Source organism: Lutra lutra, chromosome 6, assembly GCF_902655055.1.
Source record: "Lutra lutra chromosome 6, mLutLut1.2, whole genome shotgun sequence".
NCBI lineage: Eukaryota > Metazoa > Chordata > Mammalia > Carnivora > Mustelidae > Lutra > Lutra lutra.
In genome coordinates this window covers 148798303-148816478 of record NC_062283.1, presented here as the reverse complement: position 1 = coordinate 148816478, position 18176 = coordinate 148798303, and the positions used below count along the sequence as shown (strand labels likewise).

Here is an 18176-nt window from a genome sequence, read left to right as displayed (position 1 = left end):
GGGAGAGAGCTCCCCTCCCAAGTCCTAATGAATATACACTCTTTATTAGGACAAATGATCAAAGATATACTCCAGCAAACATGCTCTGTGTGGTGGGATTTCATGAAGAGTTTGTACTTCTTTCCTTAAATGAAGGCATTGGAAGCACACAAGGGTTTTCTTCTATAAAAAGCCACTTACTGTCACCAAATATTATTTCCTCTTTCTTTCACTAATTAGTTAGAGATGAAATAATAGTTGAACATTTCATAATCTTAAATTCACAATATTTTACTTAATTAAAATAGGTAATTTAGGAAAATAATTGGCAATTGCTAAAAACCTCTAATGCTGATGACAACTGAGCCAGAAGCATTCTTTCCTCACAAATTGGTACTTAAATATAAAGTTCTGCGCACAGCTGGAAAGTGCCATCGTAAAGGGCATTTATGTTCAGTAGCTATCATTAAACCAAACAAACCGAAATTAAAGGCAGAAGAAAAACAGCTAATTTTAGAAGAAATATTTGGGCATAGATTTTAAGGGCTCAAAAGTATAAATGACTCTCTAAGTGTTTATAAGAATATTGTCAGATGACCTCTCTGCAGATTTCTAAGACATCGATTTCATCTCATACTTCACCCTGGAGTAAGAGTTTTGAATATCTACATGCCTAAAAAAATTAAGGCTATGTACATCATTTTTCTCAGACCAAAGGGTGAGGTTTTGTGGGCGGACTCAAATCACATTCATGATTTTCCAAATCAAGTCATTCGTGGGACCGAGTCCATGCCCACTGACGCCGATTTAAACAGAGGAGGAAGACTTGTGTCTGCCATAAGAACACACACCTTCTGCACATTTTCTTATTTAGACAAATAATAAAATGCCTCTTTGAAATACCATACAACACAGCACAGATATGTGCTAATTTGCAGGAACACCAAAGAAAAACATATCCTCTGGAGGGCTGATTTGCGCAGTGGGAGGCTGTCTTTTTCAGGCTTGGAACAAAACCCGGTGGATACGGATCAGAACATACTCAGACATCATTATGTGTGTGTTGGTGGGGAGGGAGGCGGGGTGGGCATACCATTCTACAGTATGGAATTTGCTATCACATTTTCTCCTTGGTAACACATTAAAAAAAAAAAGATTTAAACAACAGTCTAAAGAGCAAGTGATTAAAAAAAAAAAGAAAGAAAACCACAAAAAACCACCCAGGACAATAAATGTTTCATTCTAGTGGAGTACAATGATGATAGTTCAGCTCCACCAAACAAGTCTTTAAAATAAAGATTCTTTATATTCTTTTGCAAATAAACATCCAAAATATTTATCAAATTGCAGTTATGTTAAAGCCAACTGAGCATTTTTCAGTTTTCACGTCTTTTTTGGGATGCCAAAAATTTTTTAAAAATCTGAATATTACCTACTGAAGCTTTCTCATAGAAAGGAAAACAATGTGATACATCCAAATCTCTTAAAAGATATTTTAATTTTAAAGTCATTATTTTAAGAAAAGATCTGAAACCTGTTTTGAAGTTTCAGGGCAGAACAGACACCCTCAGTCAAATACCGATATAATCCAAACCCAGCACAAAACATCATCCTCGGCCTCGCTTTTCACTACATTTACAATTTAGAAAATGAACTCATCCAATATTTATTTATGAGTCACTGCATACCATTTACTGGGCTAAGGAACTAACGGGCGATGGAATTTTAAGATGGCGGCGTCCAGATTCCCAGAGTCAGGGAGGTCACTACCAAGCAGAAGGAATGGTAACATACTGTTTGTGTTGCATTAAAACCATGACCAAAGTGCTAATAGGAACACGGACAGAGCAAATAGTTCTGCTAGAAAGGAAGAGAGAAGGAATACTCCTTAAAGGTGACATTGAGTTGCCCTTGAAGATTGCCTGTTGCAGTCCAGGGGAAGGATAGTCTTGGCAGAAAAGGCAAGAAGGTGAAGGCAAGAGCGCCAAGGCTACAGAGGGACGACAGGATGGCAAGGAAGATAGGGGCCAGACGGCGACACACATGTCCCGCTAAGGACTGGCCACAGTCCTGGCCCGGACTCAGGTCTAGCTCTGACTCAGCTCCTGGGGCATGTCCTCAGGTAAGGCTGAGGTTAATTTATTTAATCCTCCCAACAACCCTGGGAGGTAGTTACTATTACTGTTCCCATTGTATAGCGGTAAACTGAGGCATGGAGCGATTGAGCAATGTGTCCAACGTTGCAAAGAGGCGGTGGGCCTGCAGTGCTACCGGATAGTGGGGAAGCCTGGAGTCCGGAGTGGTCTGAAGGGCATTGTCCTTGTCAGTGTGTGGGGCCGGGCACGGGCCAGAGAGGTAAAGGCCAGTAGCAGGAAATCCAGTTAGAAAAGCAGAGAGACAGGCAGCTCACAGTGAGGGACTGAACTGAGGTGTAACTGGAAAGAGACTCAACAGAAATGAAAAACTTCCCCATTTAAAATTTTGTGACCGGCGGAGAATGGGGAGTCCCAGGGAGGGCAGATTCTGACGGCCCTGCCCCTTCTGGAGAGATGGAGAAGAGGCAGTTTTCGGGTAACTGCGCGTCCCGGGTGGGAACACCGGAGAGGGAACACTTTGGACATGTTGGGACAGGTGCCTGCAGGCAGGCGGGAGGTGTGGAATCTTCTAGAACTCCGGTGGGTCTGGGTGTCATCAGCTGTTCGACGGATGTGAATGCGGGCGGCGGGCAGTGTGAGGCGGGGGGAGGCCAGCCGGGTGGCGCGGAAGGGCCGGAGCGGGCCGGAGGGGCCGAGGCCCCAGACAGCGAGGACGGGAGCCGAGCCGCGGCCGAAGCCGAGGTGAGCCGGTCGGCGGACGTCGAGCTGCCGGGAGGGAAGAGCGGGCGGCCTCCGCGAGCAGCTCCCGGAGAACACGCAGGTGGAGGCGGGACGAGAAGCGGTGGCAGGTGCCGCTGGTTTCGGGAAGGCGAGCGGGCGGGGCGAGAGGGAGCCGGAAAGGCTTCGCGGCTTTTCCCCCTCGGACTCCCCGGAGACTCGGGGGGCCGCGGGCGCCAGGAGCGAGCGACCTGCGGGGCCCCCGGGGGCTCCCTGCAGAGCAGCTCCGGCCCGCGGCCCCGCGCCTCCCCCCGCGCGGCCCGGCGGTTTCCGTGCGACGTGGCGACACCCTTCCTGGCGCAGAGTCCCCGCGAAACGCTCAGTCGCTTCCGCGGGACCCGGCGCGCCGCCCCCGAGGAGGGCGCCGCGGCCGCCGACGGTTTGGTGCCGAAGCCGTCAACTTCCGTCGGCGCTTCTGGACCCTCAGGCCGGATCAGCGCGAGGTCGGACGCGCCCCGGGGACGCGGGAGCTGGCGGGGTCTGCGTGCTGCGGCCTTTACCGCTCCGCCCCGACGCACCACGTGCCGCGCGAGAAGCCGAGGGAGGTGCCGCCCCGCCAAGCCCCGCTGCGCCCCCGGGGCTGACCTTCCGGAACGGCGGCGCCCTGGGTCCGGGGCTGCGGCGTGAGGCCCTTCGGACCTTCCGAGGCGCGTGTGGGTTTGGAGCCGCCCTCGCCCCGCTCTCCCGAAACTGCGGTGCCCGCCGCCAGAGGTGCTGCGCCCCGCGGACTCCGGCCGGAGACGCCTTCGCCGCTCGAGAGCCGACGGGGCTGCGACGGCGCCATCCGGCCCGCGCTCGTTCCCGCGCTCGCGGTGGCGCTCGCTAGCGTCAAATTCGCGCTGGATCTGGGCCGTAGTGTATCATTTCACATAAACTAGATAACGCAATAAAATTAAGAAAAATATCCACAAGGTTCATGACGTCTGTCAGACACCCTCCGACGTACAGCGGAACCGTACAGAGGTGATTCCTCTACGGCTATCTTCCCTCTGGGGAGCGGGTGGGGGTGTGCGGGGTGTGCGGGGTGTGCGGCTGAAAGTTGCAAGCTTCTTGGTCCCCATCCTGAGGCTTCTCAGGAGCCCACCAAGAACAGCCTCCTATGGCCAAAGGCTCTCCTATCCCCAGGACATTCCAAGGGTCTTAGAAGCTCCACGCCAGGAACGCGGAGGCAGGGACGGATTATATTCATGACCTCACAGGGACAGCTGGTACCCACTGATGATTTTCAAGTAAGGGGAAAATGTGATAAAAGCTGAGTTTTAGGGAAATGAGATATCTGAAGCCTCGGGGAGTGGACATGGAAGAAGGTTGGTTAGTAGAGTTTTAGGGAAGATGTTGCAGAGGGAAGAGGAAAGAATGAACTAAGAGACAGTGGGAAGGACAGCTGAATGATCCCCGTTCGGTGGGAAGTAGCCTATCCCTACAGATACCCGGAGAGCGACCAAAGCTGAGTCTCAGTTTGCTCATCTCTGCTTTGGGAGTATCAACCCCGTCTAGATAACGAGATTGTCATGAGGATTAAATAAGTACGGCATGAGAAAACAAATATACCGCTATTATCCTGTAAAGTGCCAAATTTTCATTTTTCTCTATTCAAGAAATATATAGGTGTCCTTAAATAATATGTTACACAATGCGTCCATCTGTAATGCTCATAGCCCTTCCTTTTATTTGAGTCTTAAACACTCATAATTCCAAGCATTGAACAGTGCTGAGTTCAGTATGTGAACTCACACCGATCAGACCTGGATACAAAACCTACAGGCAAATGAAGGAAGACAAAACATGCTCCCGTAATTATCTCGGGAGTGGAGAGGGAACTTCCTAAGGGGTATTCAGCTACGTGCAAATGATGTTCAGAAGAGAATTACATCCCAGGGGCTGATAGCAGGGGAGAGAGTTAATCACACCCCCCGACACTCCGAATGCTGTAGTTTGACCACATGCAAGGTGGCATAATATTGTCTACATTTTCAGAGGAATATTGTGAAAATGAATGGAATATTATCTCCAAAGCAATGTGACATGTTTGGACAGAAGCCACGATGAGAAAAATTCAAGTGTATCATTTCTGAAGAGGCATTTAAAAAACAGGTTAGTCTGTAAGGCAAACACAAGAACAGATTGGACTTAAAAGATGTTTTCAGACCTTTTGTAGAATGAGGTTGAACACCTTATGCAAACAATTCATTCAGACTTTCTATTACAAAAAACAAAATGAGAGAGAGAGGGGAAGCAACCCTCAGATTCACCTGTGACTAGAGAAGTTGCCCTAACATGATGCAGGAAAACATAATGTACAAGGTCAGGATTTTCCAGAAAGAAGTTGAGATTTCCTTTTCTTCAGACAATATGTTACACATATGGCGAGTTTCTTAGCTTGATAAACATCTACAAGTAGATAACTTTGAAACAGATGGTCGTCTCACGACTTTGCTTTATTAATTTCCATGCCATTAGACTGAATAATTTACAATTCTGATGATCAGCTAACTTTCTGTTTTGGAAAATCAACTAATGCGTCAGGGGAAGTGACCAAGGGCAGGAATGAAGGTATCCCAGGTGCCTTTGGTAACTGATGATTCTGCTGTGGTCCCGAAATGGTGGCAAGGACTGCGCCTTGGGATTGCAGCAATGGGCTCAAAGCCGTGGATAACATCTCCTGGTCACAGAGGAACGCTCCACGCAGATTTGTGAAAGGAAGAAGGAGAAGAACCTGAGAAGCAAGACCTGGCATATAGGGATTTTCTGACTTCACGGAAATGTCAGAGTATCCGCGTGTTTGAAGAGTCAGAGAACTAAACAGAAGGGAGGAAAAAAAAAAGTGGAAGGAAAAGCAGTAAAATGTTACTGTTATTTATGTGAGATTGAAATTCAGTGATTATAAGGTTTTCACCGACAGAGAAGTCACGCGCATCAGAATGGTAACGACGCCAGGTGAAGGCAGAGCACACGTGATCCTCCTCCTCCACCATTCTGCCCCGCCTCGTCGCCAGTAGTGGTCGGGTTCCCAGCACGCAGCGCCCAGGGCCAGGCCCGGGTCTCGTGCCAGTGCCGGCAAGTGACCTCTAACGGAGACCAAAACTACCATGCCCTTGACCCCGTCAGTGTCTTTCTGCATCCCACCCACGCACGTTCACGTTCTTCTTAGGAGCATAGATTCGGAGGATGGATGGACAATTCCAGGAAGGGTGCCAACTCGGGCACTATCGTCACTTTAAATTCCCTGTTGTATGACCTGTGCATTGTGAGATGTGCAGCCCCATTTCTGGTCTCTGCCCTCTACACACCGCTGCTGTCCCTCTACCCTCATGTGCAGCAACAAAACAATCTCTCCAGGCATCTCTGAGTGTGCCCTGGGAGGGAAAAGTCTTTCCTAGTTAAAAACTAGTGCTCTAGATGGGACAGGAAAAGGTAACCTAATGACGGTGAAAAGTCAGTCAGTGCTGCTTCCAGGACCAAGGGAGTGACACGCGGTGTCCATGGAAGTGCAGACAGAATGTAGACTGCACAGCTAAAACTGTTCTACGGAAGCAACCACAGAGAATGCCGGTCTAGCTCCTGGTGTCGGAAGAAATGTTAATTTTAGCTCACAGATCACTTTCAAACACAGTGCTGCATTTAGTCCCTAATATATAATCACATAAACTCTGTGTGTAAAAATATGTATCATATACATGTGATATTTAAATTATATAATATATATTATATATATTTAACACAGGTGCCTGAAAAGTACATAATATCCAGTTCATGGATTAGAAGGCCAAGGCTCAGAATGTAGAGTAATTTATCTCAGATCATGCAGCAAAACAGAAGAAGACCAGACTGAAATGCAGACCTTCAGACTCTGGATTCTGGGTTCTTTTTACGAATTTTTCTCCTGGAAGGTGGGGAGGGCCAGGGGTCACCAAGTCAGAAACCCTTGAGGTAGAGCATCAAGAACAATAAAGTTCAGAGCTGATAGGAAGCATGAATTACCTTTCAACCTTAGCAGGATGCTGAGGGGAGGAGGGAGGGAGGTTAGCAAGGACCCCCCTCTTTGCACTTCTGTCAGACCAATTCTTCAGACTTTAAATATGTACCTGATCTTATTGCCTCAAATTCACTAAACCAACAAGGTGCAGGAAGAAAAATACTTGCATTCATATTTTCTTTTGAATCATCCTTTACCATTTTTATTTTTGTATTTTTATTATGCAAATGTTAGTTCAGTAGCCTACATATTATAATATGTATTACATCTGACATGATTACTATTCTGTTATCACATTAAATGCACATAATATATAATACATATTATATATGTGTGTGTTGTGTGTTTATTTTTCATGCACAGATTTTATTTAACTGATGGAACGCATGATCAATAAAAAGACTTAAAAGCTACTTTTCTAAAAAAAAAAAAATGCAATTACTTTCTAGAAATGTCCACTCACAAATCTCAGTCCTCAGCAAGCCTCAGCCTGCCCTCTGGCCTTTCCTTCCTCTCCTCTGGGAATCTCTGCCTTGTGCTTCCCAGGTGCCTGGGGGCATGGCTCTCTCCTCATCTCCCTCACCCCTGCATGCAGAGGGCCCTTGTTGGCTCCTCCCCTTTTGTCTCTTGGATTGGATCCCTTCACTCTGTCCCCACCTGCCCCCCCCACTTCAGTTCCTGCTCCATAGCTCAGCCCCAGTTCTCCCTCTACAGGTGGGTGTGCTGCTGGGGGTACCTTCTGTGACTGCCTACAGCTCTCAGGCTGTGAGGGCATGGGTAGGGGGCTGTGCAGCTGCTGTACCAAAGCAAGGAACCTCCTTTCTCTTCCTGGTTTGCAAAGACTTTTCATCATGAGTAGGTGTTGAGGTTTTTTTTTTCCCCCTTTAAATAAACTTTTTAATTTTGGAATAATTTTAGATGTACAGGGAAATTGCAAAGATAGTACAGACAGTTCCCAGCCAGTTTCCCTGATGGTGAACATCTTACAGTACCATCTTATGTATGTCAAAACTAAGAAGTCAACACTGATCCATTACTAATGACTTTGTTCTAGATTTTATTTGTGTACCACCAGTTTGCCCATGAACGTCCTCATGGTATTGGAGGATCCCATCAGGACACAACATTGACTTGAGTCATCACTGTCTCCAAAGTCTCCCTGGCCCTGAGAGAGATTCTTAGTCTTTCCTTGTTTTTCATCATCTGAATTGATCAGATATTTGGCAGAATTTCCTCAATTTAGATTTATCCAATGGTTTTCTCATCATGAATGGGGCTATGTTTTTATGGGAAAAACACTACAGAAGTATCGTTCTCAAAACATCATATCAGACATATCAAACAAATATTTTTTGCTACATGTTAAAATAATTTCCCCTTTTAGTTATTATATTAAGTTATAGTAATAAATATTCCAATAGTGAACCAGACTTCTGTTCTAAGGATAACCCTATTTTGCTATGGTGCATTATTAATTTTTTGACTTAATGATATGTTATTGAGGATTTTTTGCATTTATATTCGTACATAAAGACTGGTCTGCAATTTTCTTTCTTGAACCAACCACTCCAGTCCTTCATCAAGAGTCATTCCATCTTCTTGATTCCATGTTTCTTGATTCTCTGGAATAGTTTGTATGAGAAAAAGGGATAATCTTTGAAAATTTAGAAAAAATTGTACAGTGGGCTGGGCTATGTTTTTACTCTTATGGTGAGGGGTTAGCTTTCGATGACCTTGAGTTTCTTTAATGTCTATTGATTTATTAGGGGTTTCTGATTTTGGTAATTTATGTTTTTCTAATAGATTATCCCTTTCAATTATATTTCAAATAATTAGCATAATTTGTTTAGAACATATTTATGACAAAATATCTGTTACACTCCCTTTTTTATTCCTATCATTATTTATTTATACCTTTTTTCTTGTGCCCTCATGCTGAAAATTTGTCTATTTTATTAGCCATTTCAAAGAACTAGGTTTCGGCTTTGCACATCTTCTGTTTCTTTGACATCAACTTCATTAATCTTTGCTATTTTATTTATTTCCTTCTTTCTGTTTTTGTTGGGATTATTCCATTCTTTTTCTGATTCTTAACCTGAATAGCTTACATTTATTTTCAATCTCTTTAGCTTTAGTTTATGAATTCATTTATACCTCTATCTTTTTAGTTGTATTATACCTACAGAATATGGCTTAAATAATATAGCTTCTTTAGAATTTGTTGAGATTTTAATATTCTTCATGGTCAATGTTGTAAATGTTCTAGGAGTCCTAAAGAAGAATGTATATTTTCTGTCTGTTGGGTGTAGAGATCTGATCTATAGGTCAAAACTAACCTTTTAATTTTATTGCTTAAAACAACCTACATAAACCCACAATTACATCATCAATTTACCTTCAAAAAAGGAGGAAAGAATATGCAATGGGAAAAGACAGTCTCTTCCAACAAATAGTGTTGGGAAAACTGAACAGCTACATAAAAAACAATGAAACCATACCATTTTCTTGCACCATTCAGAAAAATAAACTCAAAAGGGATTAAAGACCTAAAAATGAGACCAAAAACCATAAAAGTCCTAGAAGAGAGCACAGGCAGTAATTTCTCTGACATTGGCCCTAACAACATTTTTAAGAAAAGTCTCCTGGAAGCAAGGGAAATAAAATAAACTATTAGGACTACATAAAAATAAAAAGCTCTGCACAGCAAAGGAAACAATCAACAAAGCTAAAAGGCAACCTACGGAATGGGAAAAGATATCTGCATTTATGATAAAAGGCTAATATCCAAAATACATAAAGAGCTGATGCAACTTGGGGCACCTGGGTGGCTCAGTGGATTAAGCCTCTGCCTTCAGCTCATGTCATGGTCTCAGGGTCCTGGGATCAAGCCCCACATCAGGCTCTCTGCTCAGTAGGGAGCCTACTTCCTCCTCTCTCTGCCTGTCTCTCTGCCTACTTGTGATCTCTGTCTGTCAAATAAATAAATAAATAAAGTCTTTAAAAAAGAAAAAAAAGAACTGATACAACTCAACACCCAAAAAACAAGTAATTCAATTAAAAAGTGGGCAGAAGACATAAAAAGACATTCCCCAGAAAAGACATCCAGATGGTCAACAGGCCCATGAAATGATGCTCAACATCACTCATCATCAGGGAAATGCAGATCAAAACTTCAATGAGATATCACCTCATACCCGGCAGAATGGCTAAAATCAAAAACACAAGAAACAAGTGTTGGCAAGAATGTGAAGAAAAAGGAATACTTTTGCACTGTTGGTAGGAATGCAATCTCGTGTAGACACTCTGGAAAACAGTATGGAGGTTCCTCAAAAAGTTAAAAATAGAACAACCCTATGGTCTAGTAATTGCACTACTGAGTATTAACCTTCCAAGATACAAAAACATTAATTAAAAGGGATACATGCACCCCTGTTTTTATAGCAGCATTATTTACAATAGCCAACTTATGGAAGCAGCCCAAGTGTCCACTGACAGATGAATTGATAAAGAAGATGTGTGCGGGGATATATATAGGATGGAATGACTCTTGCTGCAGGACTTTTTGAGGAATCTCTATATTTTATAAAGAAAATGTGGTGTGTGTGTGTGTGTATGAAATAAGTCAAAGAAAGACAAATACCATATGATTTCACTCACGTGTGGAATTTACGAAACAAAACGAATGAGCAAAGAAGAGAGAGAGAGAAAGAGAAACCAAGAAACAGACTTAACTATAGAGAACAAACTAATGGTTACTGGAGGGGAGGGGGGTGGAGGAATGGGGGAAATAGATCATGGGGATTAAAAGACACCTATTCTGATGAGCCCTGACTAATGTACAGAATTGTCGAGTCACTTTATTGTACACGTGAAAGTAATACAATACTACTAACTATACTGGAATGAAAACAAAAAACTTAATAATAAAAAATAAAAAAAAACCCTGTGTCTTCCATATTATTATTATTATTTTGTCTATTTAAACTATTGTTAGTTTGTTAGGAGTATGATCTCCTACTTAATGAATTTGTCAAGTTTTCTTGTAATTCTGTTAACTTTCACTTCTTACAGTTCAGATTATATTGTGAGGTCAATATGAGATCTTAATTTTTATGTCACTTTGGTAGCTTCTGCTTCTTAACTATCATATGTCTCTCCTCTCTCTACTAATGTTATTTTTGGTCTGATAGTCTATTGCCACATAAGTTTTCTTTAGCTTAATATTTGCCTGGGACACATATTTTCTATCTCCACCCTTTTTGCAAATCTTTCAGCATGGTTTGATGTATGAAAAATCCAGATTCAGTATTTTTATCCTTCTCCCAAATAAAAAAAAGCTTTAGTTGAGCATCAAAAACTCTAGTATCCTGCCATTGTTGACTAGAATTTTAGTCTAGTTTTTTTTTTTTTTAACATTTTCTTAAAGCAGTCAACAGTTACTGAATTTTACTAGCATCTTGTCAGTTTGAGGACTTGCCATTAGATCCAGTCTCCCAGTCTCAGCTTTGGGTTTATTGTTGCTGATGTACTTACTTAAACAGCAGTCTACCTAGAGTTGAGTAGAGTTGGAAACTCTTTGAGTCTTTGTATATCTTTATTTCCCCCTCACTCTTGAATGATATTTTAGTTGTGTATAAAATTTTAGGTGGTCACATTTATTTTTTCTTGGCAAGTTTGAGACACTGACTCATTGTCATGCATCTCGTACAGCTGGTATTCCACTGTCAACCCAACTGTTATTCTGCAGCGATCCAGCCTTTCTCTCTGTTTGCCCTACATCTTTTCTGGTTTTCTGTGAAGTTGCCCGGTTTTTATGCATGGTGTACCTAGGTGGAAGTTATGTATTTAGTCTTTTCTATTTGGAGTCAATTTCCTCATCGAGTAATAGATTTCAACTTGCTAATCTCTCCTTCAATATTCTGGTTTAAAGTTCATCAGTGCTCTGAGGTTTTGCATTTTATTTAGCCAAAGTTTATAATTTGTTCTTCTTTATATCTCACTGTTCTTGTTTCAGTTTTTCTATTCTTTTTAAAAATAGCTTCTTCCTATTGTTTTGTCTGATTGTCTTATTTCTTCATACATCCAGAACATACTCTAGTCCCTCTTTACTATTATATAAATTTAGTTTAGTCTGGAACGGTACATGTTTTAGTTGTTTGTTTTGTTGGCTATCTTTCTTAGCATTTGATGTCTTTGTGTGTTAAGGAATTTTTATTTGTTGGCTTATTCTTTTTTTCTTAAAGGTTTTATTTACTTATTTGTCAGAGAGAGAGAGAGCACAAGCAGGCAGAGGTAGAGAGAGAAGCAGGCTCCATGCTGAGCAAGGAGCCCGATGTGGGACTTGATCCCAGGACCCTGGGATCATGACCTGAGCTGAAGGCAGCCGCTTAACCAGCTAAGCCATCCAGGCATCCCTGTGCTGACTTATTTTAAGTGGAAAGTTTTTTTTTTTTTTCCATTTATCTCATTCTTTCTCAGTCTGTATCCACTTCTGTCTACAAGTTATCTTTACCCAATGCCTTGGGTCCCCAACCAGACCAGACAGCGGTTGGCAGCAGATTTTAGTAGCAAAATCTTCCAGTCCAGCCTCTGAACATTGAACCTCAGCCTGATCTCCATCCTACGGGGAGACTGTTATTATTCCTTAGACTCCCACAGAAGCCAGGTTCTCAGCCACTACCGTGTGCTCTGTGCATGGAGTCTCAGGAGGCCTGCAGCTTTAGGCCCATTCACTGCCAGAGTATTTCTACTCTGTTTCTGGTCTAAGGAGATAAGATGTGAATCTAGTCTTCGAGCCCAGATCTGACTTCCTTGAATTCTCTCCCTTTCTGGTTTCTGCATCGTTATGGTGCACTTGGCACCTAGCCTGCATTTGTATGCAGCAAGGTGTAAGTGTCCAGCCATCACGGTACGAGTTGATAAAGCCTTCTGAGAGTGGTACTGACAGTCCCCAAAGGGAGTGACTACCCTGGATTAGTTTGGCTGGGGAAGCTTCCAAGAAGAAAATGTAACTGATCTGGTCCTCACAGGACAGACAGTATCTTGGACAAGACAAGAGAAAAGGATAAAGTATCACAGAGAGGAGAAGCAGAGAACAGAGGCACAGAGAAGAGGACCAAGAAAACTAGGCAGAGGAGCTAGTTAGAATCAAATCTGGCTAGAACAGAAGCTCTACAAAGAAATCAGTAAAAGGCAAGGTTGGAAAAATTGTTGGGGCCAGATAATGGACATACCGAATTTCAAGACTAAGAGATTTAGACAAAAAGCAATGGAAAGATACTGACATCTTTGCATAGAAAAACACAAGAGCTACTGTTGATTTGAAATTTATTTTTTCTGCCAAGCACGATGCTAATTGCTTTATGTAAATTATCTCATGTGAGCCTCAAGCAACCCTATGAAATAGATACTTTCAATGCACACATTTAATTGATGAGAAAGTTGAATTTAGAGAGACTAAGTGATTTGCTTGAAATCATATAGACAGTATAGCAGACTGAATCATGGTCTGAAGAGGTCCTAATTCCTGGAACCTGAGAATGTTACTTTGTAAAGAAAAAGAGTCTTTGCAAATATGATTAAGGATCCTGACAAAGGGAGATAAGCCTGGATTATTCAGGAGGCCCTACTTCCAATCACAAGTGTCCTCATAAGACGGAAGCAGAGACGAAACGTGACACACACCAAAGAGGAAGAGGCAGCATGAAGACAGAGGCAGAGATCGGACTGACACAGCCACAGGAGGACGCTCGAGCGGAACAAGGAGACTTGGCACGTGACCAGTCACTGTGACTCTGTGCTCACCTGTTCACCAATACTCAAGGGAAAAAACCCACTGACTTAGGATGATTATTCTAGAAGTGAGGCAGTGAACTGAACAAAGCAAGACTCAGCTGGACCTGGGGGATCCTCCAGGAGCTTCAACAGTCACCCGGACAACCAGGTACTTGACTTGTAACAAGCGTGTCAGCTAAATGCTTATGCACTGGTACCATTAACAGGTGGGAGTAAAGAAGAAATGCTCTCGTGTTAATTAATTTCTGAGGAGATGGCTTATCACACTCATAACTTGCTTCATTTCCGGGTAGAGTTGTCGAATATTCATCCATGGCTGTAAACAGGCATTTTTCATTTACTCTTCAGGAGCCCATGCGTGACCCATGTTCTGATTCTTGACTTGGAAAAACTTTGAAATCCAAACTGAGGTGTTTAACAAGATAATATTTAAACTGCTTTATAATTCAGGTAAGTACCAGGCATAGTTTGTAATGTGTGATTATAAAAACATTACTGTCAAATTGACGGCAGGTATGAAATTCATGTTACGTGTGCAGTATTTGGCACTTGGGTATGCTAATTCCTGTGCTTCCCTGACAAGCTCTGTAAACCCTTCTTTGTTTCAGTCATTCTGGGCACATGGCCTCTGCAGCAGGCCTGGAGGCAAGATCTGGGTCCGCAGGTGGGAGAAGTCTTTGAAACCTAGCCACAGATCCCTCACCCTTCAGGGTCCTGGTGAGAAGTCCATGTGAGATCATGTGCAAAGAACCTGCCCAGGGCCTGGTGCTGAGAACAGGGGTCACCGGGCCAAGAAGCCAGACGACTCTGATTTACCAACAACGTGACTCCAGCAGTTTCTCCATCTGCAAAATTTGTTCCTACCTCTTAGTTTTCTTGGGAGGATTAAATGAGTCTACTCATAAGAAGCAACTGGAACTTTCTGAGCAGTTTATACATGTTATTTATTTATAGCATAGGTTGAGACCAACCCCCGACTTAGCACAATATAAGATCCCATCTCTACAGGAGGCCTGATGGCTTTCCTGGGAGTCCAGGGGGTGAGGAGGTTGGGGTGAAGGCACCCCAGAGCTCTTTCTGGTGTAAGAGTCTCTGTTCCGTTTGTCACGTGTGGAATCTTTGGACTGCCCTTTGAATTGAGGGGATTTTTCTGAGGCCCTTGATGAGTTAATTCAACACTGCTTTGGAGTAAGGCTGAGTCTCTATTGTATTTAGAATGCGAGAGGAATAAAATAACACTGAGTACTGGTGAGCAAACAATAAAGCAGAACAGGGAGGTTTGGGAATATGTTCATAAAGGGGAAATACATTATGGTTCCTGCACATATTGTAGGTCATAGATAGTGATGAAATTAAAATTCATCTCCAAAGTCAGCATGGCATTGCAAAGAATGGGGAGTTTCACGAATAAGGCATAAGTTGATACCATAAAAAGGAGCTCGTTAAACAACTGTGATTTCAGCGAGGATGACAGACAACTACCTTATTTCGCATTTCAGGACTATTACTGGTTTCAAAGCTATCACGAAATCTCTTTGCTTACTTTTTTTATCTCAAAATAGTTCAAGAAAAATGCCCTCCTTTTGCATTTGGAAACATGGCTGTAAACAGTACTATTTCTACTATTCATCTTTTGAAATAGGGACGCATCCAAAGTTTTTATATTTGGGGAATTTAATAGGTATAATTCAGTATCCTTCTACGTTGTTAGCACATTTAGAATGCATTTTAAGTGAAAACTAAACAGAAACATTTGCAGTGTATTCAAGATATTTTAACTCATCACATATGATTCTCCACAAAAAATCTTTCACTGAATAAATTATTCAAAACCAAGAGTATAGATTGGCATAAAGTGGATTTTGTATTAGTTCATCTGGCAAAAAATCAAAGTGTAATACAACAGTTTCACCTATAACTATGTAAATGTAAGATATTATGTTATAAAAGAAATGTAAGGATTGTAGTAAACAGCCAAGTAATTAAAAAAAAATGATTCCTAAACTAGCCAACACGGTCCAAAATCATTATGGAAAAAGATTTTAAAACACAAATAAAGTACAAAAAGAGCTAAATTAATACACATAGGTCATTTGTTAGTGCATGGGAAAATTCAGTCTCTTAAACATGTTAATTTCCTACAGATTATTCTATACCACATTCAAAGTAATTCTAAAAAATAATCCCAGCAGAGTTTTTCAACGGATCTTGACAAGCTGATCCTCAAATTCAAATAGGAGCACAGAGAGTCTGAAGAAGTCTGTTGTAAACCTATAGAGGTTAAAAGTAAGAGAGGGAGGAAACTTGCATGTGTAAGGGGAAATGTCATAAATGATCGAGGCCATAGAACAAATCAATGGCATAGGGATGGAGAACTCAAATGATATTGGGACAATCGCATCCCTACGTCACAACATTCAAAAACAATTTGAAATGGATCAAAGATAAAAATCTTTATTTTATTTATTTATTTTTTTAAAGATTTTATTTGTTAGAGAGAGAGTGTGTGAGAGAGCACAAGCAGGGGGAGTGGCAGGCAGAGGGAGAAGCAGACTCCCTGCTCAGTAAGGAGCCCAATGCGGGCACTCGTTCCTAGGACCCTGAGATCATGACCGGAGCTGACGGCAGACACTTAACTGACTGAGCCACCCATGCATCCCGAGATCAAAATCTTTAATGCAAGAAATGAAACACTGAATCTTTAGAAAAAAATTAGACAAGAATATATCTGTAGGGTCAGGGAAGGGAGAGTTATATTAATCAAGGTCAAAAGTCTGAAACCACAAAGAGAGGATTAATGAAACTGCTTACATTAAAATTATAATCTATAAGTGAGTGTGAAAATTAAGCTGAAGTTTGGATATACATATAACCAACGAATAGTAGCCATAAATAAATAAATACAACAAACTGATAAGAAATAAACAACCCAAGAAAAAAATGAGGAAAGCATTATTTAGGCAATTTGTAGAAGAGAAACTTGGTTAGCTAATACAAGAAAAGATGCTCTGCCTCACTGGTCATAACGGAAATGCAAACTGAAAGAGACCTCTTACACCCATACGTCTAGCAAAAATGGAAGTGTTTGACATTTCCAAGTCTCAGCCACCATGTGAAGGGACACAATGCTAATATTTTACCCCTGAACATGTAAATTGGAAAGTCCTTTGGTAGCATGCAGAAGAATTAAAGATGTAATGCTCACAACTTTTCTTTTCTTTTTTTTTTTTAAGATTCAATCTATTTATTTGTCAGAGAGTGAGAGAGAGCATGCACAAACAGAAGGAACAGCAGGCAGAGGGAGAAGCAGGCCCCCCAGTGAGCAAGGAGTCTAATGCAGACCCAATCCCAGGACCCTGGGATCATGACCTGAGCTGAAGGCAAACGCTTAACCAACTGAGACACCCAGGTGCCCCAAGAAAGGTTAGAAGCATTTTAAATGACAACCCATAAAATGGATAAATTGGGGTATATTTATGCAATGTACACTCTTCAGTAATTAAAATAGATTAACCAGAACCATGCATAGCAATACAGATCTCAGAATAAACATGATGCATGAGAAAGTATGTTGTTAAATGGTATGTATGCTACTATACTGCCTATATAAAATATGAAAAAAAAAACAGGAAAAATGTATTGTTTGTGGTGTGGATATATGTACTGGAGTATAAAAGCATGCATATAAATGATAAATAGTGATTTCAGAAAACGTCTGAGGAGAGGGGAAGAGGAATGGACTTAGAGGTAGGATGTCCAGCAGTATCAATGTCATCTGAAATGTTTTCCCCTTTTTCCCCTTAAAAGTCTTGTGAAGCAGATATGGAAAACCATTAGTATTCGATAAAATTGACTGGTGGCTACACAGGTATTTATGTACCAGCCTCTGTGTTTTTCTGGATGTTTGAAATATTTAAAATTAAATATTAATTTATGATTGTTAGCCACATAATAAGAAAGAGCATGCTACAGTACAAGTCCAGGAATTGAAGTCTTCCCCCCCTATTTTACAATATCTGACATTAAGATGCTCTTTACAATCAGGATATATGTTTAGAGAGTGTTTCTTTTTCCCCTCTTCAAGCCATTCCAAATTCATGGCATGTCCTACGGTTCTTAGTGCTTTAGATCTTCATGTTGGTCTATGTTATCATGATCTCAACCTCTATGTTCTGTAGTATAGAGATGGATTTATGAATCAGGTAATTTGACTGTTCTAAGCTCTCGGTTTCTCTTTCCCAAAGCACTGGAGGAGAGTTTCTCTGTGGCTAGTTTCATAACTTTACAACCTACTCTGTTGCATGGTACCCATGGCCAGAAGGATTCTGTGTTTGGTTTAATGCTCTGCTGTTGTTGTCTTGAACCTCTTAGTAATGTTATCTTTGAATCCGTGTTCTGTGGATGAGGAGGTGACACAATGGAGCACACTTGTGTGAGGAGACAAGAGGAACATGAGTCCTCCTATCCCTCTGGCTGCCCATTCTCAGGCAGCCTGTGTGGGGTCCCATGGAAGCAGGATTCTGGGGGACCCACGAGGTAATCGGGTCAAGGTA

The 18176-nt window shown here is 41.9% G+C and overlaps 1 protein-coding gene and 1 long non-coding RNA gene across 7 annotated transcripts in view; one reads left to right on the top strand and one right to left on the bottom strand.

The window, feature by feature from the left end:
* Positions 1-18176, bottom strand: part of PACRG (parkin coregulated) — a 568744-nt gene that overhangs the window by 169122 nt on the left and 381446 nt on the right. Inside the window, exon 5 of one of the 6 annotated variants that reach the window (XM_047733482.1) lies at positions 5535-5650. The exons of the other annotated variants lie outside the window; for them this stretch is intronic. Within the exon in view, the coding sequence (XP_047589438.1) occupies positions 5643-5650 (8 nt within the window). The 3' untranslated portion in view covers positions 5535-5642. Of the gene's footprint in view, positions 1-5534; positions 5651-18176 lie in introns of those variants that run through there. 6 annotated transcript variants of the gene reach the window in all.
* On the top strand, positions 12887-16106 carry LOC125102355 (uncharacterized). Its single transcript, XR_007128112.1, has 3 exons — positions 12887-13771; positions 13972-14073; positions 14232-16106. It is a non-coding gene; the product is annotated as an uncharacterized LOC125102355 (long non-coding RNA).